This window comes from Pan paniscus, chromosome 19, assembly GCF_029289425.2.
Source record: "Pan paniscus chromosome 19, NHGRI_mPanPan1-v2.0_pri, whole genome shotgun sequence".
Taxonomy (NCBI): domain Eukaryota; kingdom Metazoa; phylum Chordata; class Mammalia; order Primates; family Hominidae; genus Pan; species Pan paniscus.
In genome coordinates this window covers 78,579,934-78,607,817 of record NC_073268.2, presented here as the reverse complement: position 1 = coordinate 78,607,817, position 27,884 = coordinate 78,579,934, and the positions used below count along the sequence as shown (strand labels likewise).

The following is a 27,884-nucleotide window of genomic DNA, read 5'->3' as shown; positions in this document are numbered from 1 at the left end:
AGTCAGGGTCTTGCTACATTACCCAGCCTGGTCTTGAACTCCTGCCTTGGGCTCCCAAAATGCTAGGATTACAGGAGCCACTGTGCCCAGCCAACATAATCATGTTTTTGTGTGACAAAGCTATTATTGGGACTACTGGGTAAACATAAATGGTTAGTGGCTGGCATTAATGTTTCCATGTATTCCTACTTGTGATGGATATATTTGGTGATGTTGGGACATCAGAAAAAAATGGACTATTCTGGCAGTATTCCTATATAAATTTATTATTCCAAAATTTAGAAAAACATCAACAAGGTGAAAGCTAGGCATCTTTGTTTCTGAGATGCAGTTTTGCTCTTGTCACCCAGGCTGGAGTGCAATGGCACCACCTCGGCTCACTGCAACCTCTGCCTCCCAGGTTCAAGCAATTCTCCTACCTCAGCCTCCTGAGTAGCTGGGATTACAGGCGCCCACAACCATGCCGAGCTGATTTTTTATTTTTTAGTGGAGACGGGGTTTCACTATGTTAGCCAGGCTGGACTGGAACTCCTGACCTCAAGTGATCTGCCCACCTCGGCCTCCCAAAGTGCTGGGATTATAGGCATGAGCCGCCACGCCTGGTCGAAAAGTCCTTACTTTCTAAAATTAAGGATATATCCTATAACTGCATGGATCAAGAGAGAAATATGTAAAAATAACTGAAAAAATGCAGAACATAAAAAAAAGGATCTAACAATTAGCTAGGCATGATGGTGCCCACCTGCAGTCCTAGCTACTCAGGAGGCTGAGGCGGAGGGATGGCTTGTGCCAGAAGTTCGAGGTGATAATGAGCTATCATTGCACCACTGAACTCCAGCCTGGGCAACAAAGTGAGAGCCCTGTCTCCTTAAAAAAAAAAAAAGGCATCTAACACTGATAATGATCACATTCAGAAATGAAGTGATGATGTGGTTAAAATTAAGAAGTTCTCTCAATTCCTTTTGTGTCAAACACTTAAGGGTGCATTAAAAAAGATAATTTTGCAAAAAGTGAAAATTCTTTTCTTTTTTTTTTTTTTGAGACGGAGTCTTCCTCTGTTGCCCAGGCTGGAATGCAGTGACATGATCTTGGCTCACTGCAACCTCCACCTCCCAGGTTCAAACGATTCTCCTGCCTCAGCCTCCCGAGTAGCTGGGACTACAGGGGACTACAGGTGTGTGCCACCATGCCCAGCTAATTTTTTTGGTATTTTTAGTGGAGACGAGGTTTCACCGTGTTGGCCAGGATGGTCTCGATCTCCTGACCTCGTGATCCGCCTGCCTCAGCCTCCCAAAGTGTTGGGATTACAGGCATGAGCTGCCGCACCCGGCCAAATTCTTTTAATTCTTTAGACACAGGTTAGAGGGGGAACAATGCTTAAAATTCCATGGAACTAAGACTTTTTTTATTTTTATTTTTTTGAGACAGTCTTGCTTTGTTGCCCAGGCTGGAGTGCAGTGGCGCAATCTCAGCTCACTGCAACCTCTGCCTCCTGGGTTCAAGCAATTCTCCTGCCTCAGTCTCCCAAGTAGCTGGATTACAGGCACCCACCAACACACCCAGCTAATTTTTTTATCTTTAGTAGAGACAGGGTTTCACCATGTTGGCCACGCTGGTCTCCAACTCCTGACCTCAGCTGATCTGCCTGCCTTGGCCTCCCAAAGTGCTGGGATTACAGGTGTGAGCCACCGTGCCTGGCGGAACTAAGATTAAAGCGAAGACCACGATCAATTACTTAACAAGAACACCACATTTTGATGCTCTCTATAGGGTCATTTTTTTTTGTCAGGAAAATATCTGATCTGATTCTTCCCAGCTTGCGTCCCCTACAACTTAATAAGCCCTTCACTAACCTCTGTATGTATTAACTGCAATTGCCTAGCCCGGCATTTACGTTCTCAAAAGATTTAATGCAATTACAGTCAAAAAACACTTGTCATATGTAACACTTTTTCACATGGAAATAAATTGGTGGTTTAAGGTTTACAATTCCTTTGAATAAAATTTCAGTTATTAGTTACAAAATGCTAAGACAGATTGAGATCTCAAAGAAAGAACTTGAGAAAATTATGTTTTAAAGGACTTCACAAATACGAAGCATAATTGTTAGAATCCTGATACAAAGTAACTTTTCCTAGGTTTAAGGTTCAAGTCTGAATTCTTGAATTGTCCAACATCAACGAGACCTCATTTATATTCTTTTTATTTTTATTATTACTTTCAGATACAGGGTCTCTCACTATTTTGTCCAGGCTGGACTGCTGGGCTCAATGGATCCTCCCCGCCTCAGCCTCCTGAGTGGCTGGGATTACAGGCATGCACCACGCCCAGTGCTACAAATTTTTTTTTAAAAAAGCCCGGAAACACAATGGGCTTGCATCGTGTTGGCAGCAGGTGCCTCTCAGCTGGTGCTGGACAGAAGGGGCTTGCAGTATTTGCACTGAATCCAAACCCGGTACATTGTCAGTTGCTTCCCTCGGTTCACCTGCAGTCGGCGATCCACCAGGTTCTGAACTTTTTCCAGTCCAGCAGTGGTGAAAAGCGTGTCCAGTTCCTCTAGTGTGGAAAATAAAAGATGTTTATGCATTTTTCCCCTCAAGAAAAGGCATTTTTATCTACTAAGTCCTTGTTAAAAGGGGCTCTGGGAAGTTGCTGTCGTGTTTTTTACATGGCCGTTTGGTTATAAATGCAGTGGTGGCTTGGTAACAGTAAGTTCATGTTTAGGTAGGGGAAGCCACTGCGTATGGGCCGCGGTTTTTTCTTTTTTAAAAACCTTTGGTTTATATTTGGCCTTTAGGCTCTATGAACACCTTAAAATTTATGCAAAAATATCTATGTATGTCAAAGCAATTGTTTTAGGAAAGTGGTTTCATCATCTTAACCAAAGGCTCAAAGAAGGTGACCCTAAAATGGGCCCAGGAACGGAGAATTCGGAAGGCCCAGGTGAAGGATGAAGCCTGTGGATAGGCCAGTTGCAGAGAAGAGCAGTTCCCAGCACCCCTAGAACCCAGGGTTCACCCTGACCCGGGCACACCAAAGCACAACCCCATGTAGAGGGTGAAACAGGCTGGACTGGAGATGAGCCTTGCAGAGTGGGCAGGCTTCCCATTTTGGACAGTGGCAGACAGGGAGAGCAGAGCAGGACTGAAGGCATGGACAAGCCAGGGCTGCCTGGGGGCCCGAGTGGCTGGCTGCCATGGGTAGCCTAGCCCAGGGTGGAGGAGGGTGTGAGCAGTGGGGAACCGCAGGAAACGGCCTGCCTAAAAGGCAGGAGGGGCCAGATAGTTTTCCTTCTGAACGTGCCTTGAAGACCATCTCATCTGGTACTGGGGACTTTTAGTGTAAAAAGATGAGTGTTTCATACCTTGTGTGAAGAAGTAAACTCTGGTTCCATCACCTCTCACGTAGAAATTTCCAGATAGACACTGACCTGCAGAGTGATGTGTTAAAAATCAGAGACACTTTAAAGCACTTCTTTGACTCGCATTGCTAAGGAATGTTAACTGAGAGGTCAGTTTGTTGGGTGGAGAGCACTCCCGCCTCAGTGCTTCGGGAAGAGCAGCTCAACGGGAGTAAGTCACAATGTCAGAAAACATGAGGTTCCTAAGCACCCCACTCCAAAACTCTAGAATTGTTTGATGAAAACAACTTGTTCACTCTCCCAACCCCATTAAATTAACAGCACAAACTATTTATTTATTTATTTATTTTGAGACGGAGTTTCGCTCTTGTTGCCTGGGCTGGGTGCAATGGCGTGACCTCGGATCACTGCAACCTCTGCCTCCCAGGTTCAAGTGATTCTCCTGCCTCAGCCTCCCAAGTAGCTGGGATTACAGGTTCCCACCACCATGCCCAGCTAATTTTTTGTATTTTTAGTAGAGTCAGGGTTTCACCATGTTGGCCAGGCTGGTCTCAAACTCCTCACCTCAGGTGATCCACCCACCTTGGCCTCCCAAAGTGCTGGGATTAAAGGCATGAGCCACCGTGCCTGGCCTATTTTTATTTTTTTTAATTAAGCAATATAGCTGAGTTTAAGGAAACTTGAGACAATCATTACCATTTTGGTGGTGACTGTCCTTTGCATGTCTCTTCACATGTCTACAGAATCATAAATACAACTCAGATACTGTTTTGATCATGAACATGCTTTCCCTTCTGCTGCTAACCTCCCTGACCTTACCTCAGTTTACCAGCCTGGCACATACTTCTAGACCTTCCTGAATGCCCAAATCATCACACAAGTGTATACTTATTTCCCTGCAGATACTGGTATGGGGGATGGAGTTTAAAATACTCCCTTGCACGTTGCTCTCCTCTCACTGAATACAGAACAGAAATCCCTCCAAGTTCAGTGGTACGGGGTCCACCTCAGGTGACAAGCACAACATCTCCCTATCCAGAGACATTCACTTTGTTTACAAAGTTTTGCTCCTGCATGTATTATGTGCTAGTTCTTGACTATATTAAAAAAAATGACTGGATTGAACAATAATTGGGTGCTTAAAAAAAGGCTGTAAGCCGGGCGCAGTGGCTCACGCCTGTAATCCCAGGACTTTGGGAGGCTGAGGTGGGTGGATCACCTGAGGTCAGGAGTTCGAGACCAGCCTGACCAACATGGTGAAACCCTGTCTCTACTAAAAATACAAAAAAATTAGCCAGGCGTGGTGGCACATGCCTGTAGTCTCGGCTATTCGGGAGGCTGAGGCAGGAGAATTGCTTGAACCCAAGAGACAGAGGTTGCAGTGAGCCGAGATCGTGCCATTGCACTCCAGCCTGGGAGACAGAGCGAGACTCCGTCTCAAAAAAAAAAAGGCTGTAACACTGGGCACAGTGGCTCACACCTGTAATCCCAGCATTTTGGGAGGCCAAGGCGGGTGGACCCAGGAGGCAGAGGTTGCAGTGAGCCAAGATCACGCCATTGCACTCCAGCCTGGGCAACAATGGCAAAACTCCATCTCAAAAAAAAGGCTGTAACAATTTCTTTTTCTACCAGTAATGAAGGAATGCACCTCTTTCTTTGAATTGGCCAGCAATAAGAAGTACTAACTCGTTATTTTTATTTCCTTGAAGTGTTGTTTACTGGCCATTTAGATATGTTCTTCTGTGAACTGACTAAATACTCCTCACCTGTTTTTTGGGTGGGTCACTGATCTTTTCCTTATCAGTTTCATGAGAGCTCCTTGAAGAGCAAAGATATTAAGTCTTTATCTATTATATGCACTGAAAATATTCCTTCTTACTCCGTCATTTGCCTTTTACATTTTTAATGGCATCTTTTGTCATGCCACATTTAAAATTATTTGTGTCTTTCAAATATCTTTTTTTTTTTTTTTTGAGACAGAGTTTCACTCTTGTTGCCCAGGCTGGAGTGCAATGGTGTGATCTTGGCTCACTGCAACCTCTGCCTCCAGGGTTCAAGCGATTCTCCTGCCTCAGCCTCCCGAGTAGCTGGGATTACAGGCATGCGCCACCATGCCCAGCTAATTTGTATTTTTATTAGAGACAGGGTTTCTCCATGTTGGTCAGGCTGGTCTTGAACTCTTGAACTCAGGCGATCCACCCGCCTCAGCCTCCCAAAGTGTTGGAATTACAGGCATGAGCCACTGCGCCCGGCTGTCTTTCAAATGTCTTTCTAATAAAAGCTCTTCTAAAGGTAGCTGTCTTGCTTAAAAAGACCTCAATATCTAGATTATACAAGCCTCTTCAGTTTTCTTAAAAAATATACTACTCTGTCACATATTAAATGGCTTTATATAAGGAGTTCTAATTCTAGAGTTTCTATTCTGATGGCAGCACCATTTTTTGATTATAGTGGCCAAATACCTTTTTTTTTTTTTAATTATACTTTAAGTTCTGGGGTACATGTGCAGAACGTGCAGGTTTATTACATATGTATACATGTGCCATGGAGGTTTGCTGCACCCATCAACCCGTCATCTACATTAGGTATTTCTGCTAATGCTATCCCTCTCCCAGCCCCCTCACCCCCAGACAGACCCCAGTGTGTGATGCCCCCCACCTCGTGTCCATGTGTTCTCATTGTTCAACTCCCACTTATGAGTGAGAAAAAGCGGTGTTTGGTTTTCTGTTCTTGTGTTAGTTTGCTGAGAATGATGATTTCCAGCTTCATCCATGTCCCTGCAAAGGACATGATCTCTAGTGGTTAGGATTCAGCACTTTCAAAATACCTTTTTTAAACCGAAGCTGAGCCATGTCATAGCGGCCGTAATCTCGCAGAAGCATCATCCCGCCAGGTTTCAGAAGCCTGCTCAGCCTGTTGATAGCCTTCTGCATCCTGTGGAGCAGCAGGGAATGACGGTCAATCAGGTCTCCTTAAAGACGGGGTTCTCTTTCCCTGTAGCATATCCCAAAAAGCCAGTGGACTTCCTCAACTGACACACCAAGTCTGAGATCTAAGCTCCTCTACTCTTGCTTCAGTTAGAACTGAAGGACATTAGCTGCCTGCTCACAGCTGTGGCCTCGATCCACTGCCATCAGCCTGAAGGGGCCCGAGGACAGCCCGCTTCTGCCGTAAGAAAGTTCCCTGCTCCCGGCCGGGTGCGGTGGCTCATGCTTGTAATACCAGCACTTTGGGAGGCTGAGGCAGGTGGATCACATGAGGTCAGGAGTTTGAGACCAGCCTGGCCAAAATGGTGAAACCCCATCTCTACTAAAAATACAAAAAGTAGCCAGGTGTGGTGGCGTGTGCCTGTAATCCCAGACACTCAGGAGGCTGAGGCAGGAGAATTTCTGGAACCTGGGAGGTGGAGGTTGCAGTGAGCCAAGATTGCACCACTGCCCTCCGGCCTGGGCCGCAGAGTAACTGAGACTTTGTCTCCAAAAAACAAACAAACAAAAGTTCTCTGCTCTCCACCTGGCTCACTTCCCCACTGTCCTAGATAGCCATCTTTGCCCTGTGCGCCTGTGGCTGAGCTGAATCCTGAGCATCCAGTGGGTTCTGCTAGGTGACTTATCTGCCTGCACCATTAGACCTGAGCTCTTTCAATGTAGGGGCTGTATCTTTCTGTTTGTTAAATGAAGACTTGTCCTCAAGAACTTACAATACAATCAGTATGCAAATGAGTATAACAGACAGAGGGTTTTACACTTAGGTCTGTGCTTTCCATATGCAGTGTTCTTCAAAAGTCTTGGTGCAGGTTGAAGCTTTCATAACTTCAGAAGTCTAAATGCTACAAACTTCACCAAAAAAATTTCAAAGTCTATTTAAATTTTGCATAATGAATGTTTCCCACTTAAAAAAAAACAAAAAACAAAAAAACGGCCGAGGCAGGCAGATCACCTGAGGTCAGGAGTTCGAGACCAGCCTGGCCAACATGGTGAAACCCTGTCTCTACTAAAAATACAAAAAAATTAGCCAGGGATGGTGGCAGGCACCTGTAATCCCAGCTACTTGGGAGGCTGAGGCAGGAGAATCGCTTGAACCTGGGAGGCGGAGATTGCAGTGAGCCAAGACCATAGCACTGCACTCCAGCCTGGGCAACAAGAGTGAAACTCCGTCTCAGAAAACAAACAAACAAACAAAAAACAGCTGGGGTCCTGCTATGCTATGTTGCCTCAGCTGGACTCTTGGGCTCAAGTGATCCTCCTGCCTCAGTCTCTAGGTAGCTGGGACTAAAAGTGTGTGCCACTGTGTCTGGCTTGAATTTTAAATTTTAATAATTTGTTTTAGTCCATGTCAATTTTTAAAAAGTTTGTAGCATTGAAACTTCTAAGGTCATAGGTTTTTTTTGAGACAGGGTCTCACTCTGTCACCCAGGCTGCAGTGCAGTGGTGTGATCATAGCTCACTTCACTGCAGCCTCAAACTCCTGGGCTTAAGCCATACTCCTGCCTCAGCCTTCTGAGTAGCTGGGACTACAGATATGTACCTGGCTAAATTTTTTTATTTTTATTTTTAGTAGAGATAAAGGTCTTGCTTTGTTGCCCAAGCTGGTCTTGAGCTCCTGGCTTCAAGCACTCCTCCCACCTCAGCCTCCCAAAGTGGTGGGATTATAGGCATGAGCCACTGTGCCTGGTCAACCTCTGCAATTATTAAAGTGTAAAACCATGGTAGGCCTTTTGAGTTATCCTGCATATGCCTTTATTTCACACTCATCCTCTCAGGTTGGATGACTTCAGTACCCTTCTAGAGGAAGTGTGGCCTTCTAGAGGAAGGTCAATCACCCAAAGCTCCTATCCTGTGCAGCCAGCGAGGGGTCCTTGGACTCTGGGAGATAAACCAGGATCTCAATCACTGGTCCCTGCAGTCTCTAGTCATGTAATCTGGCTTCCTAACACCAGCTTACCTTGACCTTTAACACTAATTTACTTAATCATCCTTTGCAGGACTCTGATGACACAGAATGAGGAGATGTTTGACGTCTCTAATCTCATGATTTCATGGGTATAGTTTACCCTAACATGTGCCAACCCCCAGCCTGTCCAGACTCACTGCACTCTGGCAGTGACAAGGGCTTCCATGGAATTAGTCAATGGTATCTGAATCTCTGAGCCACCATCTGACTCTGCTTCCTTGAGAAGGTAGTTTTGGTCAGGTGCAGTGGCTCATGCCTGTAATCCCAGCACTTTGGGATGCCGAGGTGGGTGGATAACTTGAGGTAAGGAGTTCAAGACCAGCCTGGCCAACATAGTGAAACCCCGTCTCTACTAAAAATACAAAAAATATTAGCCAGGTGTGGTGGTGCTTGTCTGTAATCCCAGCTGCTCGGGAGGCTGAGGCAGGAGAATCGCTTTAACCTTGGAGGCAGAGGTTGCAGTGAACTGAGATCTCACCACTGCACTCCAGCCTGGGCAACAGAGTGAGACTCCATCTCAGAAAAAAAAAAGAGAAGGTAGTGTCACAGGACCACTGGTTACCTATGCATATGAAGTTTTAATGGTGTATTTTAGGATATAGCATTTGACTTTCCTTTAATCTGAATCTGATTTTATAGAATTCTGTATCACCCTTTTCTAAAACACTGTAAGCATCAGAGAACACCTTAGTTAAGGTTCAATGTAAATTTCATGTTGCTAATAAGGTTGTTTTATTTAAAGCATTTAAAAGGCCAATAGGCTGGGCGTGGTGGCTCACGCCTGTAATCCCAGCACTTTGGGAGGCCGTGGCGGGCGGATCATGAGGTCAGGAGTTTGAGACCAGCCTGGCCAACATGGTGAAACACCACCTCTACTAAAAAAAAAAATACAAAAATTAGCCAGGCATGGTGGTGTACACCCGTAATCCCAGCTGCTTGGGAGGCTGAGGCAGGAGAATTGGTTGAACCCGGGAGGTGGAGGTTGCAGTGAGCCAAGATCTCATCACTGCACTCCAGCTGGGGCAACAGAGCAAGACTCCGTCTTCAAAAAAAAAAAAAAAAGCCAGCATAGTGGCTCATGCCTGTAATCCCAGCATTTTGCAAGGTTGAGGCAAGCAGATCACAAGGTCAGGAGTTTAAGACCAGCCTGGCCAACATGGTGAAACCTCGCATCTACTAAAAATACAAAAATTAGCTGGGCATGGTGGCAGGTGCCTGTAATCCCAGCTACTCAGGAGGTTGAGGCAGGAGAATTGTGTGAACCGGGGAGGCGGAGGTTGCAATGAGCCTAGATCACGCCATTGCATTCCAGCCCAGGCGACAGGGCGAGACTCCATCTCAAAAAAATAAAATAAAATAAAATAAAAAGCCAATAATGAGACATTACCTAAGAGCTGTGACACCCACAGTTCACAGTTCTAAAACGGCATGTGATGAGACTATCAATAGGAATTTCCCCACATACTCATTAGAGACTGATTTCCCATTCTTTCCCAATGTTGAGCCACAACAAGGAAATGAAGAACCAACTACTGCAGAAGTTTCGAGGCCAGAACAGAAGTTGGACATCAAGACAAATTTAGGAAAATGGCTGAGATGCTCACATCACTACAAATGGTGTGGCTTCTTTGTGTCTATCAGAACATAAACAAAACTCTTTTTACTTTGAGCCCAACTCTAATATCAAGGTCCCTCGCCAGGCTGGGCATGGTGGCTCACACCTATAATCCCAGCACTTTGGGAGGCCAAGGTGGGAGGATCGCTTGAGCCCAGGAATTCAAGACCGTCTGGGCAACATGGCAAAACCCCATCTCTGCTAAAAACACAAAAATTGGCCAGGACTGGTGGCACGTGCCTGTGGTCCCACCTACTTGGGAAGCTGAGGAGGGAGGATCATTTAAGCCCAAGAGGTTAAGGCTGCAGTGAGCCATGATCGTGCCACTGCACTCCAGCCTGGGCTGACAGAGCAAGACCCTATTTTAAAAAAAAAGGTCCCTCACCAAAGCTTTCTTTTTGTGACACTACCAGCCAAGGGACCCAAACTTACTTGTCTGGAACAATTGCTGAAAGAACAAATATGAGAATGATAATATCAAGACTGCCCTTGGGCACTGGGTAACTCTTCTCTTCATCACACAGGTCGTGAACAAAGGCAAAACACCGAGAAGGATCATATTCTGAATTTGTCTGCAGACAGGTGGAAGACACAAGTAAGTTAGAAAATATTAACATAGCCTAAAGAAAAGATTATCTTGTTTTAAATTTTAAATGTAACTGTTGCTACTTCACAAAGAGGGATATATTTCTTTTTTCTTTTTTTTCTTGAGGCAAGATCTCCCCATGTTGCCCAGGCTGGCCTCAAACTCTTGGGTTCACGCGATAGGATCACTTGCCTCACCCTCCAGAGTAGGGGATATATTTCTATTCATTATATAGATTGGTGAAAAAGTAATTGCGGTTTTTGCTATTGAAAGTAATGGCAAGGATGTGGAGACTCATGCCTGTAATCCCAGCACTTTGGGAGGCCAAGGCGGGAGGATCACCTAAGATCAGGAGTTCGAGACCAGCCTGACCAACATGGAGAAACCCCATCTCTACTAAAAATACAAAATTAGCTGGGTGTGGTGGCGCATGCCTATAATCCCAGCTACTCGGGAGGCTGAGGCAGGAGAATCGCTTGAACCCAGGAGGCAGAGGTTGCAGTGAGCCGAGATTGCACCATTGCACTCCAGCCTGGGCAATAAGAGTGAAACTCCATCTAAAAAAAAGAAAAAAAAAAAAAAACGGCAAAAACGACAATTACTTTTGCATCAATCTAATAGCATGTTATTTCAGGGAGGACTCAAAGAGTAAAGATCAGGAATAATTGAAGGGAGACAGTGAGGAATCTAATAGTTGCTTTTAAAATAGAACATTCCTGACTCCCCTACTTTTATTCTTTATTCTTGTGTACTTTCTGTACTTCTCATGCATGAAGTCAGATCTAAGAATTGGAAAACGATCATGAAAATGAGTGACCAATAGGGAAAAAAAAAACATTCGTAAGGAGAGAGACAGCACATACTTTAAATAAGCACGCGGTGGTTCACGCCTGTAATCCCAGCACTTTGGGAGGCCAAGGCAGGCGGATCATGAGGTCAGGAGATGGAGACCATCCTGGCTAACATGGTGAAACCCCGTCTCCACTAAAAATACAAAAAATTAGTCGGGCGTGGTGGCAGGTGCCTGTAGTCCCAGCTACTCGGGAGGCTGAGGCAGGAGAATGGCGTGAACCCGGGAGGCGGAGCTTTCAGTAAGCTGAGATGGCACCACTGCACTCCAGCCTGGGCGACAGAGGGAGACTCTGTCTCAAAAACAAAAACAAAAACAAACAAACAAACAAACCAAAAGCACGATCTGCTAGGCACGGTGGCTCACGCCTAGAATCCCAGCACCCTGGGAGGCTGAGGCAGGAGGATCACTTGAGCCCAGGAGTTTGAGACCAGCTAGGCAACATAGTGAGACTTCATCTCTACAAAAAATAAAAAAATGCCGGGTGCATGCCTGTAATCCTAGCACTTTGGGAGGTCGAGGTGGGCGGATTACCTGAGGTCAGGAGTTCAAAACCAGCCTGGCCAACACGGTGAAACCCCGTCTCTACTAAAAATACAAAAAAATTAGCTGGGTGCAGTGGCACCCGCCTGTAATCCCAGCTACTCTGGAGGCTGAGGCAGGAGAATCGCTTGAACCTGGGAGGCGGAGGTTGCAGTGAGCCAAGATCACGCCACTGCACTCCAGCTTGGGCGACAGAGCTAGACTCCGTCGCAAAAAAAAAAAAAAAAAAAAATTAGCCAGGTGTGGTGGCATGTGCCCGTAGTCCCAGTTACACAGGAGGTGGGAGAATCACTTGAGCCCAGGAGATCAAGGCCACAGTGAGCTTGATTGTACCACCGCACTCCAGCCTGAGTGACTGAGACCCTGTCTCAAAACAAACAACAAAGCACACGATTTAAAACAACTCCCAACTAGAAAATATTACACAAACCATAGAATTCTTCAGGAAAATCTATTTCTGTAGATGTAGAAAATTTACTTTGTTATCAAAAACTGAAGTAAAGATAGGCTTCAATATTCATTTGGTCTTTAACTGAATGAATAATTCTAAAAGCATGGCACTACCAATTCCTAATCTGCCCTAACAGCATTATACATAATTGTGACAGACTCTTTTTTTTTTTTTTTTTTTGAGACAGAGTCTTGTTCTGTTGCCCAGGCTGGAGTGGTGCGATCTCAGCTCACTGCAACCTCTGCTTCCCAGGTTCAAGCAATTCTCCTGCCTCAGCCTCCCCAGTAGCTGGGATTACAGGTGCATGCCACCACGTCCTGCTAGTTTTTGTATTTTTTTTTTTTTTTTTTTGAGATGGAGTTTCACTCTTGTAGCCCAGGCTGGAGTGCAATGGCGTGATCTTGGCTCACTACAACCTCTGCCTCCCAGGTTCAAGTGATTCTCCTGCCTCAGCCTCCCGAGTAGCTGGGACTACAGGCACCTACCACCATACCTGGCTAATTTTTGTATTTTTAGTAGAGATGGAGTTTCACCATATTGGCCAGGCTGATCTGGAACTCTTGACCTCAGATGATCTGCCCATCTTAGCCTCCCAAAGTGCTGGGATTACAGGCATGAACCACTGCACCCGGCCTAGTTTTTGTGTTTTTTAAAGTAGAGACAGGGTTTCACCATGTTGGCCAGGCTGGTCTTGAACTCCTGACCTCAAGTGATCTGCCCACCTCAGCCTCCCAAAGTGCTGGCCACCATGCCTGGCCAATTGTAACAGACACATTTTTTTTTTTTTTTTTTTTGAGATGGAGTCTTGCTCTGTCACCCAGGCTGGAGTGCAGTGGTGCGATCTCGGCTCACTGCAACCTCCGCCTCCTGGGTTCAAGCGATTCTTCTGCTTCAGCCTCCCAAGTAGCTGGGACTACAGGTGCGTGCCACCAAACCCAGCTAAATTTCACATTTTTAGTAGAGACGGGGTTTCACCATATTGGTCAGGATGGTATCGAACTCCTGACCTCGTGATCCGCTGGCCTTGGCCTCCCAAAGTGCTGGGATGACAGGTGTGAGCCACTGCGCCCAGCCATAACAGATACATTTTAAGGCATCTACCCTCAATGTCCATCTTCTCCAAATATGTGAGTTTGTTTCTCATTGGCCAAAGCTGATTCAAACAGGGCTGCTGTATTTATCAGCTAGGTTGTGTTAACTAGACTTCCCAGGGACTTCAGAACTGGGACACAATCATTTTAGTGAGGCACCATGAACCCCTGAACAGGGTGAGCTTGTAAGGGACTGGGAGGAGCAAGCATGTTGGGGCCACGTGCAAAATTAGGAAATACTGACTAGAGAAAACTGGTATGCAAAGAGGGAAAAAACAAATGGGCCCTGGACAATGACAGGTAAGATACCAGGAACTTGGGGCTATATTTTGTGCCCTTAAGTTCTATGACATTCTACCTTATTGCTTTGAGTTTGTCTAGACGTTTCTGTTACTTGTAACTCAAAGAACCCCAATGGAATCATCTCATCAGGTTCACCTGAGCCCAAAATTCAAGGCTACAGTGGGCTATGATTGTGTCACTCTACTTCAGCCTGGGCAACACAGTGAGACCCTGTCTCAAAAAAAAAAAAAAAAAAGTGAAGCCTGAAGATGTGACTGAATTGCTGCAATCTTGTTGCTGCTTGTTTTTTAGTCTTATTCTTTCTTTCTTTCTTTTTTTTTAAACCAGCATCCTTATCTATAAGGAGTTGCTTCTTACGGTTGGGCAAAGAAAGTGGTTTACTGAGATCAAATCTGCTCCAGTAAAGATGCTATGAACATTGTTTAGAAATGGCAAGAAAGGTTTTTTGTTTTGAAATGGCATCAAACTTAGTTGATAAAGCAGCAGCAGGGTTTGAGAGAATGGACTTCAATTTGAAAGAAGCTCTACTGTGGGCAAAATCCTATCAGCATCGCGTGCTACAGAGAAATCTTTCATGAAAGGAAGAGCCAAATTATATGGTAAACTTCACTGTTACCTTATTTTAAGAAATTGCCAGTCACCCCAGCCCTTAGCAACCACCACCCCAGCCCTTGGCAATCACCACCCTGATCAGTCAGCAGCCATCAATACCAAGGCAAGACCGTCCACTAGCAAAGATTACAACTTGCTGAAGGTTTAGATGATTATTAACATGTTTTAGCAATAAACTATTTTTTTTTCTTTCTCTCTATTTTCTTTGAGATGGAGTCTCACTGTCGCCCAGACTGGAGTGCAGTGGCACAATCTTGGCTGACTGCAACCTTTGCCTCCCCAGTTCAAGCGATTCTCCTGCTTCAGCCTTTTGAGTAGCTGGGACTACAGGTGCCCACCACCATGCCTGGATAATTTCTTGTATTTTTCTTTAGTAGAGATGGGGTTTCTCCATGTTGCCTAGGCCAGTCTTGAACTCCTGATCTCAAGTGATCTGTCTGCCTCAGCCTCCCAAAGTGTTGGGATGACAGGCGTTAAGCCATTGTGGCCGACCAATAATGTATTTTTATTTTTTTGAGATGGAGTCTCGCTCTGTTGTCTAGCTGGAGTGCAGTGGCGCGATCTCAGCTCACTGCAACCTCCGCCTCCTGAGTTCAAGTGATTCTCCTGCCTCAGCCTCCTGAGTAGCTGAAATTACAGGTATGCGCCATTTTTTGTATTTTTAGCCCGGCTAATTTTTTTGTATTTTTAGTAGAGATGGGGTTTCACTTGGTCAGGCTGGTCTTGAACTCCTGACCTTGTGATCTGCCCACCCCGGCCTCCCAAAGTGCTGGGATTACAGGCATGAGTCACCGCACCGGCATGCAATCGTATTTCATTAGTTTATGCAATTGTGTATTAAATTTAATAATTACAACATAAGTGTAAGCTATCATTCGAGACCAGCCTGGGCAACGTGGTGAAACTCTTCCTTTCACTTGAACACACAGAGGACACTGTAGAGTATGAAGTGGCCTAATTGCAATATTGTGTCTTAGAGAACAAGGAGACCTGAGGAGAGGAGAGAAATGGAATGGCAGGTTGATGGAGCAGTCACAACACATGCATTTATTAAGTTGACCGTCTTACACAGATGTGATTTGTGGAACCCCAAACCAAGTACAACAGTAACATCACACACTATAACATACATAACAGTAAAAAAGTCTGAAATATTCTGAGAATCACCAAAGCATGACACATAGACACTAAGTGAGCATATGGTGGTGGAGAAACGGCACCGGTAGGCTTGCTTGATGCAGGGTTGCCACAAACTTTCAATATATGAACAGATACGACATCTATACAGTGTGATAAAGTGAACTGCAATAAAGCAAGGTATGCTCGTTATCAGTAAATCTTTTACTTTTAGACCGTAAGAACACAGACCGTATAAGAACACAGCCAGAGACCTTGATTTTTAGGAGAACCTTTTCCCTTTAATCAGTGGAAATTACCAATAGGTAATTTCCCATTGTACTCACCTGGACCAGTTCTATAGCTGTGGAAGAAAAATCACAGCAATAAACAAAGAGTCCTGGGTCACTGAAATGGGCAGAAAAGACAGAACAATGAGACTACAAATCGAGCTATGTCTACTCTCATTCTTGTGTAGCACAGTTAAAATATCAAATGGGAAAAACTATCATTCATTCAAATAAACTGTATCTATTAGTCACAACATATTTCATTTTGGTTAAAATCCCTTTTGAATTCTATCCTTTTGGAGGCTCTGTGGACATAGCTAATATGAAGTTTATAAAACAACCAGGGAGTTTCAAATCAATGTCTTCTCGTTTTCCACCTACAGAAATCCTACTTTTCCCTCAAATGAAGCCTTGCTTGATAGCACCACAAGAATTCTTTTTTCTTCGCTGAGCCACCCTGGCACTTTCTCCACACCAGGAACACATCTGTACCTGTCTGTTGGCCCCCACCACATAGTGAGTGAGTGCTTTGACAGTGGCGATTACATCTTTCGCTTATTAGTTCACCAAACACTACTGAGAGCCCACTATGCATTGGGTATTATCTTAGATGCTGAGGAGATAAAGATGAACAACACAAAATCCCTGTGCTTATTTTTCTTGGTATCCTCACTATCTAGCACAAGTCTCAGCACAAGGTAGCAACACAAAAAATGTTGATTTTAAAACCATCAAAATTGCTTTCAATTATGAAGCACATCATATATTTATTCTGAAGACATCAAAATACAAAACAATTTGTAATGCCAGAATTCTGTTAGTACAGGTCTAAATAAAAATGGGAGAGGAGGAAGGCTGTATGCTTGCATTTTAGAAACAACAGCCCAGAGCTCTTCTGCACTGTTGGGCTCATTGTGAGTGAGGCCCTGGGATTTTTGGGAGTATGCAATACCTCCAGCCTCTCAAAGGCATGGGCTCTGCTTCCTGCTGAACTGTTGACCTTTGGAGCAGACGACTTCTGGGAGGTATAATCAAGACTAAAAACCTGGGGAACTGCAGCATTTGCTATGGTAATCACTAGCTACCTGTGGCTACTTAAATTAAAAATTCAGTTTCTCAGTCCCATTAGATACATTTCACAGATGGCTAGTGACCATCATAAGGGAGAGTGAAGATGCAGAACATTTCCGTCACTGCACAAAGTTCTATTCCACAGCACTGCTCCAAAAGCAGGGTCCATGCCTGTCCTGTTCTCTAATCAGCCAGGCAGCTGCATCTGCCGAGTACCCATTAAGGTCACGGGCTAAGTTCTGTCAGACTCAGCTTCTGCTTTCTCAAAGACTCATTGCAGTCTTTGCCTCCTGGGTTCAAGTGATCCTCCTACCTCAGCCCCCCAAGTAGCTCGGATTACAGGTGCGCACCACCATGCCCAGCTAATTTTTGTATTTTTAGTAGAGACGGGGTTTCACCATGTTGGCCAGGCTAGTCTCAAACTCCTGACCTCAGGTGATCCACCTGCCTCGGCCTCCCAAGGTGCTGGAATTTCAGGGGTGAGCCACCGCGCCTGGCAAGCGTTGTTTTCTTCTTTATGTTTTTCTTTTTTTTTTTGAGACACGAGGTCTCAGCTGTGTCACCCAGGCTGGAGTACAGTGGGGCAATCTCAGCTCACTGAAGCCTCTGCCTCCCAGGTTCAAGTGATTCTCTGGCCTCAGCCTCCTGAGTAGCTGGAACTACAGGTGCCCACCACCATGCCCTGTTAATTTTTGTATTTTTAGGAGAGACGGGGTTTCACCATGTTGACTAGGTTGGTCTTGAACTCCTGACCTTAAGTAATCTGCCCACCTTGGCTTCCCAAAGTGTTCAGATTACAGGCATGAGCCACTGTGCCTGGCCTCTTTGTACTTTTCTTTTTTTTTTTGAGATGGAGTTTTGCTTTTGTCACCCATGCTGGAGCGCAATAGTGTGGTCTCAGCTCACTGCAACCTCCACTCCTGGGTCCAAGCCATTCTCCTGCCTTAGCTTCCTGAGTAGCTGGGATTACAGGCACCCACCACCACGCCTGGTTAATTTTTGTATTTTTAGTAAAGATGGGGTTTTGCCATGTTGGCCAGGCTGGGCTTGAACTCCTGACCTCAGGTGATCTGCCCACCTTGGCCTCTCAAAGTGCTGGGATTACAAGAGTGAGCCACCACGCCTGGCCTGTGCTTTTCTTTAAGTTTTCTACAGGTCATATAGTTGTCCCTTGGTATCCAGCTCAAGTCTCTTACACAATGGTGTCAGGTGTAGCATTTGCATACAACCCACACACATCCTCCTGCATACATTAAATCATCTATAATGCCTAATATAAATGCTATGTAAACAGTTAGATTTTAAAAAATTGTTGTATTATTGATTGATTTTTGAGACAGGGTCTTGCTCTGTCACCTGGAGTACAGTGGTGTGATCATGGCTCACTGCAGCCCCAACCAATCCTCTGGCCTCAGCCTCCAAAGTAGCTGAGACTACAGGTGCATGCCAGCATGCTTGGCAATTTTTTTTTTTTTTGAGACGGAGTCTCACTCTGTCACCCAGGCTGGAGTGCAGTGGTGCAATCTCTGCTCACTGCAAGCTCCGCCTCCCGGGTTCACGCCATTCTCCTGCCTCAGCCTCCCAAGTAGCTGGGACTACAGGTGCCTGCCACCATGCCCGGCTAATTTTTTTTTGTATTTTGAGTGGAGACGGGGTTTCACTGTGTTAGCCAGGATGGTCTCCATCTCCTGACCTTGTGATCTGCCCATCTTGGCCTCCCAAAGTGCTGGGATTACAGGTGTGAACCACAGCGCCCGGCGGCTAATTTTTTTGTAGAGACAGGGTCTCACTATGTTGCTCAGGCTCGTCCTGAACTCCTGGGCTCAGGTGATCCTATCTCCTTGGCCTTCCAAAGTGCTGGGATTATAGGCATGGGCCACTGCGCCTGGCCTATACTATTTATTTTCAATCCATGATTGCTTGAATCCTCGGATGCAGAAAAGGTGAATATGAAGGGCTAAGAGTATTATTTTTAAAATCAGAGTCCTTAATTGGGCTCTGAGGATAGAACTGTATTTCAAAATAATCAGTTTTCTCTATTTTACTTCATATACTTAAAATTAGCCCAAGATAAAGCTATATAGAGATTTGTGCATTTGTAGAGTAGTGGTTGCTTAGGGCTAGAGATTGGGGGAAATTGGGAAATGGGGAGTGACTGCTAATGGGTATAGGGCTTCTTTTTGGGATGATGAAAATGTCCTGAAGTTGACTGCAGTGATGGCTGCACAACTCTGTGAATTAACTTAAAACCACTGTATTACGGCCAGGTGCGGTGGCTCACGCCTGTAATCCCAGCACTTTGGCAGGCCGAGGCAGGCAGATCACGAGGTCAGGAGTTTGAGACCAGCCTGGCCAACACAGTGAATCCCTGTTTCTTCTAAAAATACAAAAATTAGCTGGGTGTGGTGGCGGGCGCCTGTAATCCCAGCTACTCAGGAGGCTGAGGCAGGAGAATCGCTTGAAACTGGGAGGCAGAGGTTGCAGTGAGCCAAGATCGTGCCACTGCATTCCAGCCCGGGCGACAGGGCAAGATGCCATCTCAAAACAAAAACAAAACAAAACAAAAACCAACCAAACAAAAAAACCACTGTATTACACACTTTATATCTCAATAAAGCTGCTATATATAAAAAGAAAACAAATGAAAAATACATTAGCCTGAGAAATGATCCTAAGGCTTTATCAGATACATTAAAAAAATATTAAGAACCCTGGCCTGGGCAACATGGCAAAACCCCGTTTCTACAAAAAAGACAAAAATTAGCAGGGGTGGTGGCACACGCCTGTTGTCCCAGCTACTTGGGAGGCTGAGGTGGGAGGGTCACCTGAACCCTGGAAGGTTGAAGCTACAGTGAGCTGTGATGGCACCACTGCATTCCAGCTTGGGTGACAGAAATCCTGTCTCAAAAAAAAAAAAAAAAAAAAAAAAAAGGATCCAGGCAATAGGGTAACTCAAGAAACATAAAAAGGCTGTAAAGACTGCGGAGTGGGCTGGGCATGGTGGCTCATGCCTGCAATCCCAGCACTTTGGGAGGCCGACGTGGGTGGATCACCTGAGGTCAGGAGTTCGAGACCCGCCTGGCCAACATGGTGAAAGCTCATCTCTACTAAAAAGTACAAAAATTAGCTGGGTGCAGTGGCTCACACCTGTAATCCCAGCACTTCGGGAGGCTGAGGCGGGTGGATCACCTGAAGTCGGGAGTTTGAAACCAGCCTGACCAACATGGAGAAACCCCGTCTCTACTAAAAATACAAAATTAGCTGGTTATGGTGGCACATGCCTGTAATCCCAGCTACTTGGGAGGCTGAGGCAGGAGAATCGCTTGATCCCAGGAGGCGGAGGTTGAGGTGAGCCAAGATCGCACCACTGCACTCCAGCCTGGGCAACAAGAGCAAAACTCCGTCTCAATCAACCAATCAATCAATCAATAATACAAAAATTAGCTGGGCGTGGTGGTGGGCACCTGTAATCCCAACTACTCGGGAGGCTGAGGCAGGATAATTGCTTGAACCTGGGAGGCGGAGGTTGCGGCTAGCCGAGATCGAATCACTGCACTCCAGCCTGGGTGACAGAGTGAGACTGTCTCAAAAAAGACTGCCAGAGTGAGGCAGCTGGACGATAACAACTAGGGAAGTTTTCTAGATGCTTCTGATCTAGAATGTGAGGAAGGAAGGAAATAGTGTAGTAGAAACAAAGGACATTTTGGAAAGGTATGGAGTCAGGGGAAGACATACAAGGTGTGACCAGTGCACTGAGGGATAAGAGGACATACTTTATAGGGCACACTCTTGTAGAGGACTTTGAAAACTATGTCCAACAATTTAAACCTGATTCACAGGCAGTAGAAAACATGCCAATTCTAAGCCAGTGAATTACGTGAACAAGTGGGTTCTAGCAAGATATTGAACACAGCGATCTTATTTAAATGGCATAAAGAGGCTGTGGCAAAGATGCCATCTACATTATTTTACATGCATTGATGATATTGATGATTAATGGCCATAACTTGAAGCTAAGTCAATCTCCCATTTGAGGTGGGTTCCTCAGACTGTAACTTCAAGAGCAGAACAATTTCTTTTCTTCAGTGTTAGCTACTAGGACTTGCCATTTTCTTAGAAATTTCTGAGAACAAATTGTAGAAATATTTAAGTGTATATTAGTAATGAGGGTAATGTTTTACTTAATCCTGTTAATGAATACTGTGGGCTAAATTGGCAAAGTATATATTATATGAAACCTTTGAGAAACAGTGGATTCCAGTAATGCATACAGAACTGGAATGTCATTTCCACAAGGGGTTTAAAAACAGCTATAGGGCCGGGAGCCATGGCTCACGCCTGTAATCCCAGCACTTTGGGAGGCTGAGGCGGGTGGATCACTTGAGGTCAGGAGTTCGAGACCAGCCTAGCCGACATGGCGAAACCCCATCTCTACTAAAAATACAAAAATTAGCTGGGCATTGTGGCGCATGCCTGTAATCCCAGGTATTTGGGAGGCTGAGGCAGGAGAATCGCTTGAACCCAGGAGGCAGAGGTTGCAGTGAGCCAAGATTACGCCACTGCACTCCAGCCTGGGCAACAGAGCAAGACTCCGTCTCAAACAAAACAAAACAGATATGGTATAATAAATATATCTGGTGTTGGTCTTTGTGGTTCCAGGCACAGAGTTCCAAAAACCTTAAGAATTTCCTCAGCAGGCTGGGCGCGGTGGCTCACACATATAATCCCAGCACTTTGGGAGGCCGAGGCAGGTGGATCACCTGAGGTCAGGAGTCTGAGACCAGCCTGGCCAATGTGGTGAAACCCTGTCTCTACTAAAAATATAAAAATTAGTTGTGTGTGGTGGCATGCACCCTTAATCCCAGCTACTAGGGAGGCTGAGGCAGGTGAATCACTTGAACCCGGAAGGCGGAGGTTGCAATGAGTCGAGATTGTGCCACTGCACTCCAACCTGGGTGATGAAGCAAGACTCTGTATCTTTTGTTATTCATAATGATCTCCCTCAGGACCACACTGAATTTATGTTAATGAGATGACCTGGGGTGGGGCCAACACTAGTAAGGGCAAACCGATTGGAACTTTCAGCTTCACCCACCAATGTCCTGAATAGAAATGCAGATTATGTTGTATGAAAACTATTTTCTTCTTCTCCTTTTAAAATTAATTTTCCCATGAGTCTGTGTCCTAGCTGTATAAAAACTCTTGAGGCTGGGAACGGTGACTTATGCATGTAATTCCAGCACTTTGGGAGGCCGAGGCAAGAGGATCACTTGAGCCCAGGAGTTTGAGACCAGTCTGGGCAACAAAGTGAGACCCTGTCTCTACAAAAAATAAACAAAAATTAGCTGGGTATGGTGGCATGTGTCTGTAGTCCCAGCTACTTGGGAGGCTGAGGTGAGAGGATTGCTTGAGCCTAGGAGTTTGAGCCTGCAGTGTGCTATGGGCACACCACTGTGTGCTAGTCGGGATGACAGAACAAGAGCTTGGCTCAAAACTAAAAAAAACCCCTTGATGAGCTTCCAGGTTGGTGAACACATCCGTGTGATAGGAGGACACTGCACTGAGCTCCTCAGGGTCAAAGCTCCTGAGCGTGAGATCCTCTGAACCCCACTCTAATTACTTCTTCAGCTGGCTGTTCATCTGTATCCTTCACAACAAACACATAAATGTAAGTAAAGTGTTTCCCTGAGTTCTGTGAGCCATTCTAGGAAATTATTGAACTGGAGATAGGGCTACCCTGATTTACAGCCTGTAGGGCAGAAACACGGAGGGCCAGATTCACAACTGGCATCTGAAGTGGGGGGCAGTCTTCTGGGACCGAACCCTTAACTTGTGGGATCTGATACCAACTCCAAGTAGACAGTGTCAGAATTGAATTGTAGGACACCCAGCTGTTGTTGAATTGGTCAGAGTTGGCAAAAACCCCGCACATTTGGTGTCAGAAGCGTTCTGTTTAAGTACACAAAACCAGTGTGTTTTCATCAGAACAGGAGACATCTTCATGTATGTTAGCTTTCTCAACTCTACCATGGGGGTGATGACAACTCAGCCACTGACTGTTCTTCAGAGATCATGAGAATGGAAAAGTTTAACACATTTGTTCCTTAGAAGAAGAAGAAGGCACTAAATGTTAACACTAGCAAGTTTTAAGTCTAATTTTCCAAACGACAAAGATAATCAAATTAAAACAATCCATAAATGAACAATGTAGAAATCTGAATCTGACATAATCCATATTTTCCAATAACCATTATTGATAGTTTGATGCAGCAAGTTTTGAAAAAACCTTTACTTTTTTTTCTTGCTACATTGCCCTGGCTGGTCTCACACTCCTGGCCTCAAGCAATCCTGCTTTGGCCTCCCAAAGTGCTGGGATTACTGTCGTGAAGCAATGCGCCCAGCCAACCTTCACTTTTATCTTCTTTGCTATCATAAACTTTTACAACATACTTACTTGTTCGTTTGTAAAATTGGAAAGACTGTGTTTCCCACACCACAGCCAACCTGCAGACAGAAATGAACTATTAATCACAGAACTTTCCAGAGTTAATTCCCTAAAGCTAGAAAAGCTAGAAAAATAATAATCAACAAGAATCTGGCCTAATTGTATTAGGGAAGGTGTAGTGACCAGAGCTAAACAGTACCCATGACATTTGTTGATTTTGATGTTGACTTCAGGAACCCTTAAAAGACAAGAGCATGGGTTTTTATTAGCAGAAACGAGGTGGTCTAGAAAAAAGGGCAAGGATTGCTTTTATCTTTTGAGTTCTAGCAAATAGTCCTGTAGATGAAGTATTTTCTTACTGAGCTTATATTATTATTGTGAAAATATTTGTAATAGACTGTGCTGAAAAATGTATGAAAAGGGGACCCTGACAACCTTGTCCTAAACACAGTGCTGCGTGGTAATGAAGACAGCAACTATTTATTAAGGGCTTAACTATGTGCCAGATACTGTTCTTAGCCCTTTTACGTACATTATCTCCATCCTCATAACTACAAGGTGCAGAGGCAGCAGTCTCACTGCTCAGAGAGGGTAAGGAAATTGTCTAAGATCACACCATAGGACTCAATCCCAAGGCTAACTAGTTCCAGAACCAGCTTCCAGTAATGTGCGCAGTCCCCATTTATGAATTTACGTTATACCAATCTAGACATTTTTCCAGGTCTAGACTCTGCAACACCATCCAAATGCAGAGGAAGAGAATTATCCCAGGCCTAAGAAACAGGCACCATCCTAACTACCCTCTCCATTCCTGTAACTGTATTAGAAGAGAAGCAACAATTTCTTCTGATCTGGGACTTTTTTCCAGACTTATAGCATGATCATGTTGAGCTCTTTCACCTGTATGATGCAGTGGCATGTGACAGGTACAGCATGATGCTATTAATACAATTTTTGGAAGTGACATGCTGTTCTCGTGTGATCTTTGTCCGTCATGACCACCAGATATCTGGTCTGCATTAAGGGCATTTTATCAGTTCAAAAATGGAGGTGATTCCAGGCTAATATAAGGGTCAAGTCTAGTCAGCATCATCCAACAGAAGTTACTTTTGTTGTCAGCCTCTCTATGCTACCTCATGTGCACAAATATAATAGCTTCACATATCCCACTACCAAGACAATAAAAGGTTACCTCCAGTATTCGGTAGGTGGCTGAGGATCCAGGAAACTCATCAGCACAAATTTCCAGGTCACTAATTTTCTGAGTTACATTCTCCTCCATAGGAGGTGTCTGTGTTTTATATTCAAGGCTCTTCGAAGAACACTTGTGCTGTTCTTCCATTATTAAACCAGGTCCATCCTCATTGTTTCTACATTCAGATACTTCACTCTTGTTCTCCAAGAACGAATCCTTCAAATGATTTTGATTTTGGCTAGGTGCCAGCTCAGGGAATTCGGTAAAAAGCCAATGTCTATCCTTGAAAAACCCATTTTCGTGGATTTTGTAGAAGTCATTCCAGTATTTGTGGGCATTGATCTCATAATCAACTGTAAATATTTAAGAAAAAGTTTTAAGAACCAGCTCTCAAATATTTTATTTATATCTAATGTCAATTATCCTGCTTTACCAAATGTCACTTTAATACTAAAAGTATCCTCAGGTAGAGCCACAGTCCCAGAACTGAAGGCATTTCTGAGGTCATTTAGTCCTGCCATCTGGCATTATACCCGAATGCCCCTATCCGTCATTATAGGAGAGTCTAAATTCTGTTTGAACAATCAACCAGAGAACTTACTATCTCTATCTATCAAGTGTCCTCCTACATCTTTGGATGCCTTTTTTTTTTTTTTTTTTGAGACAGAGTCTCGCTCTGTCACCCAGGCTAGAGTGCAGGGGTGCAATCTTGGCTCACTGCAAGCTCCACCTCCCGGGTTCATGCCATTCTCCTGCCTCATCCTACTGAGTAGCTGGGACTACAGGCACCCGCCACCACGCCCGGCTAATTTTTTGTATTTTTTAGTAGAGACGGGGTTTCACCGTGTTAGCCAGGATGGTCTCGATCTCCTGACCTCGTGATCCACCCGCCTCGGCCTCCCAAAGTGCTGGGATTACAGGCATGAGTCATCACGCCCAGCCAGATGACTTTTAACTATTAAAAAATCCTAGAAGTAGCCAGGTGCAGTGGCTCATGCCTGTAATCCCAGCACTTTGGGAGGCTGAGGTAGGCAGATCACGAGGTCAGGAGATTGAGACCATCATGGCCAGCATGGTGAAACCCCGTCTGTACTAAAATACAAAAAATTAGCCAGGCGTGGCGGTGCACACCTGTAGTCCCAGCTACTCGGGAGGCTGAGGCAGGGGAATCGCTTGAACCAGGGAGGAGGAGATTGCAGCGAGCTGAGATCATGCCACTGCACTCCAGCCTGGTGACAGAGCGAGACTCCATCTCCAAAAAAAAAAAAAAAAAAAAAAAAAGTATGGACAGTTTAAATGAAGGCTGTTTTTAGACAGTCCCAGATTTCAGTTTACTGCTCTTGCCAATTCAGGGGGCCTTGACTAGTGTAGTAGAAAGAATAAAAACCTAACAAATTGAGCAGGACAGTGACAACAGAAGTTGGAATCCACTAAGAAGTGTGTTAACAACTCACAACTCACCTACTGAATCAACCAAGACTCCCTAAGAAACAGGATTTTAGTTCCACTACTGCTACTACTGACTGCTTACCTCTGGGAAAAGCACTTAATGTCCTGTGGTCCAAGTGTCTTTAACAATAAAAAGAGAATATTGAACCACGTGATTTTCAAAATCCCTTTTAACTATTAACTTGCTTTGATCTAGTTGCTGTCAAAATATGCAGGGTGAATGTTTTGTAACTGGAATCTTTTTGTTGTACAGAACTCTTTCAGCGGGTACTAAATTTGTAGTCCTATCTTCAATTGTCTGGAACAATCAGTCCTAGTTTTACTATCTAGGGATATTTTGCAGTGAAATCATCCACCTCTCAAGCAGGGGCCTCCTTTTCTTTGGCCAGACTTATCTCCACTCTGCTGCATTCACCTTTCCTTGACTAAAGCCCTAAATTCTCATAACCATCACACAAGTAATCGACACACAGTCACCAGTCATTAGCCCCCCTCCCAACAATATTTAGAATCTAATCACTTAAATGAAGCTTCAATGGAAACATCTCCTCATGGAAAATGCAAATCAAGTAAAAAGTACAGGTTCTAAGATGATCGCGTGACCACACAGTTGTCATTGGCTAGCCATATCAACGTGGATCTACTAAACACAATTAAAGACAACATTACCCTCCTCCAAAGTAAAACTATATATAAAAAAACCCTCTACGACTTAAGATTTTGTTACAATGCAGCCTTTTTCTCTCCTTGCTCATCCCCTCCCTGTCCCGCTCTACTCCTGAGATCCGCATCAGGCCAGGAATAAAGGATTCCTGGGCGGCCGCGGTTCCCTGGCCTCTCCGGGAGGGCGCGTTCGGCAGTACGCTGGCTGTTGATACCAATGAGAGCCCATTTAAGCGCACCTTGTTTCTCCTGGCACACCCGCTGGATACTGTTCTCCTGGACTTTTCTCTCCGCCGCCGCGGCTTGCTCTTCCGACCACTCCACATTGTCCCTGAGAAAATCAAACGGGCAGCTTAGGGGCCTCACGTCCTGGCTGCGGGCAGGGTGAGTCGCTGGCCTAGGAGTTTCTCTCCCCTTGGAGACTGCCTCGGGTAGGGCAGCTTGACTCGTGGCCGGCGGTCAGGGGCTTTTCGGAGTGCTCCGAGGCGGCGGGACAGAGGGCCAGCGACAGGCCGGGCGAAGGGGCAGAGTGATTACCAGGCATTGTGGTGGAAGACGCGCGCGGGATCGCTCAGGAACCGGCTTCCGAACTGCTGCCTCTTATCGGCGAGGACTGCAGGTGCACCTTCAGGGTAGGAGCCGGCCATGACACCGGAGCCGGAAACACTTTACTTTCCGTAACGCGAGAACTTCCTGCGGGTCACGCCCTCTTTCAAAAGACGCGGAGTCTGGGCGGGAAAAAGGGTGGCGGGACCGGGCGGCCCTGGAGTCTGGTCCGGGTGGCGCTCGGGAGCTGTCGTTTGGGGCTGTCCCAGGGTTGGCGAAGGGCTCTCTAGGGAAGGGGACCAGGCAGGGGGAAATTCTCCCCGGAGGAGTAGTTTCTCATTGATGAGGTGCTGATGGACGTGCAGGTTAGGCAGAAAGTGGGAGACATTCCACTTGAGACCCAGTTCAATGCTGGGATCCTCTTAACAGGTTCCCCAGCTTCCCTCAAGTTGTAAAACAGGAAAAATTTTGAATCATTATAAGAGTTGAGGCTACCTAGTTCCACTGCGGAGCCGATGTCCAGAACTGAAGAAGGTAGCAAGCAGCGGGAAGAAACAGGGCAATTTCCAGCTTCTATATTCAGCTCTTCATAGTGTGGGTGTATATGTATACACAGTGTGTATATATATTTTGGTTGGGGTAGGGGGAGATGGAGATATGAAATTAGAGAACACGAGGCTTAGCAACTCAAATGGAATATCCAAGGACAATTTTTTTTAAAATTATAACCATCTAACCTTTTTG

The 27,884-nt window shown here is 45.2% G+C and overlaps 1 protein-coding gene across 1 annotated transcript; it reads right to left on the bottom strand.

Moving 5' to 3' along the window:
• Positions 1–250: 250 nt before the first annotated feature.
• On the bottom strand, positions 251–27,725 carry METTL2A (methyltransferase 2A, tRNA N3-cytidine). The gene is made up of 9 exons (XM_034942649.3): positions 27,132–27,725; positions 26,834–26,925; positions 24,480–24,835; positions 23,297–23,346; positions 15,829–15,889; positions 10,362–10,501; positions 6,189–6,295; positions 3,365–3,430; positions 251–2,556 (listed from the first exon to the last, which is right to left on the bottom strand). Exons 1-9 carry the CDS (start codon positions 27,239–27,241, stop codon positions 2,402–2,404), a joined length of 1,137 nt encoding a protein of 378 aa, XP_034798540.1. The 5' UTR covers positions 27,242–27,725; the 3' UTR covers positions 251–2,401.
• Between the last annotated feature and the right edge of the window lie 159 nt (positions 27,726–27,884).

Coding starts and splice junctions, on each gene's coding strand:
- METTL2A (XM_034942649.3), bottom strand. CDS start 27,241: ATGGCCGGCTCCTACCCTGAAGGTGCACCTGCAGTCCTCGCCGATAAG. Junction 26,926..27,131: donor GTCTTCCACCACAATGCCTG/GTAATCACTCTG, acceptor TGATTTTCTCAG/GGACAATGTGGAGTGGTCGG. Junction 2,557..3,364: donor AGTTTACTTCTTCACACAAG/GTATGAAACACT, acceptor TTTCCACACTAG/AGGAACTGGACACGCTTTTC.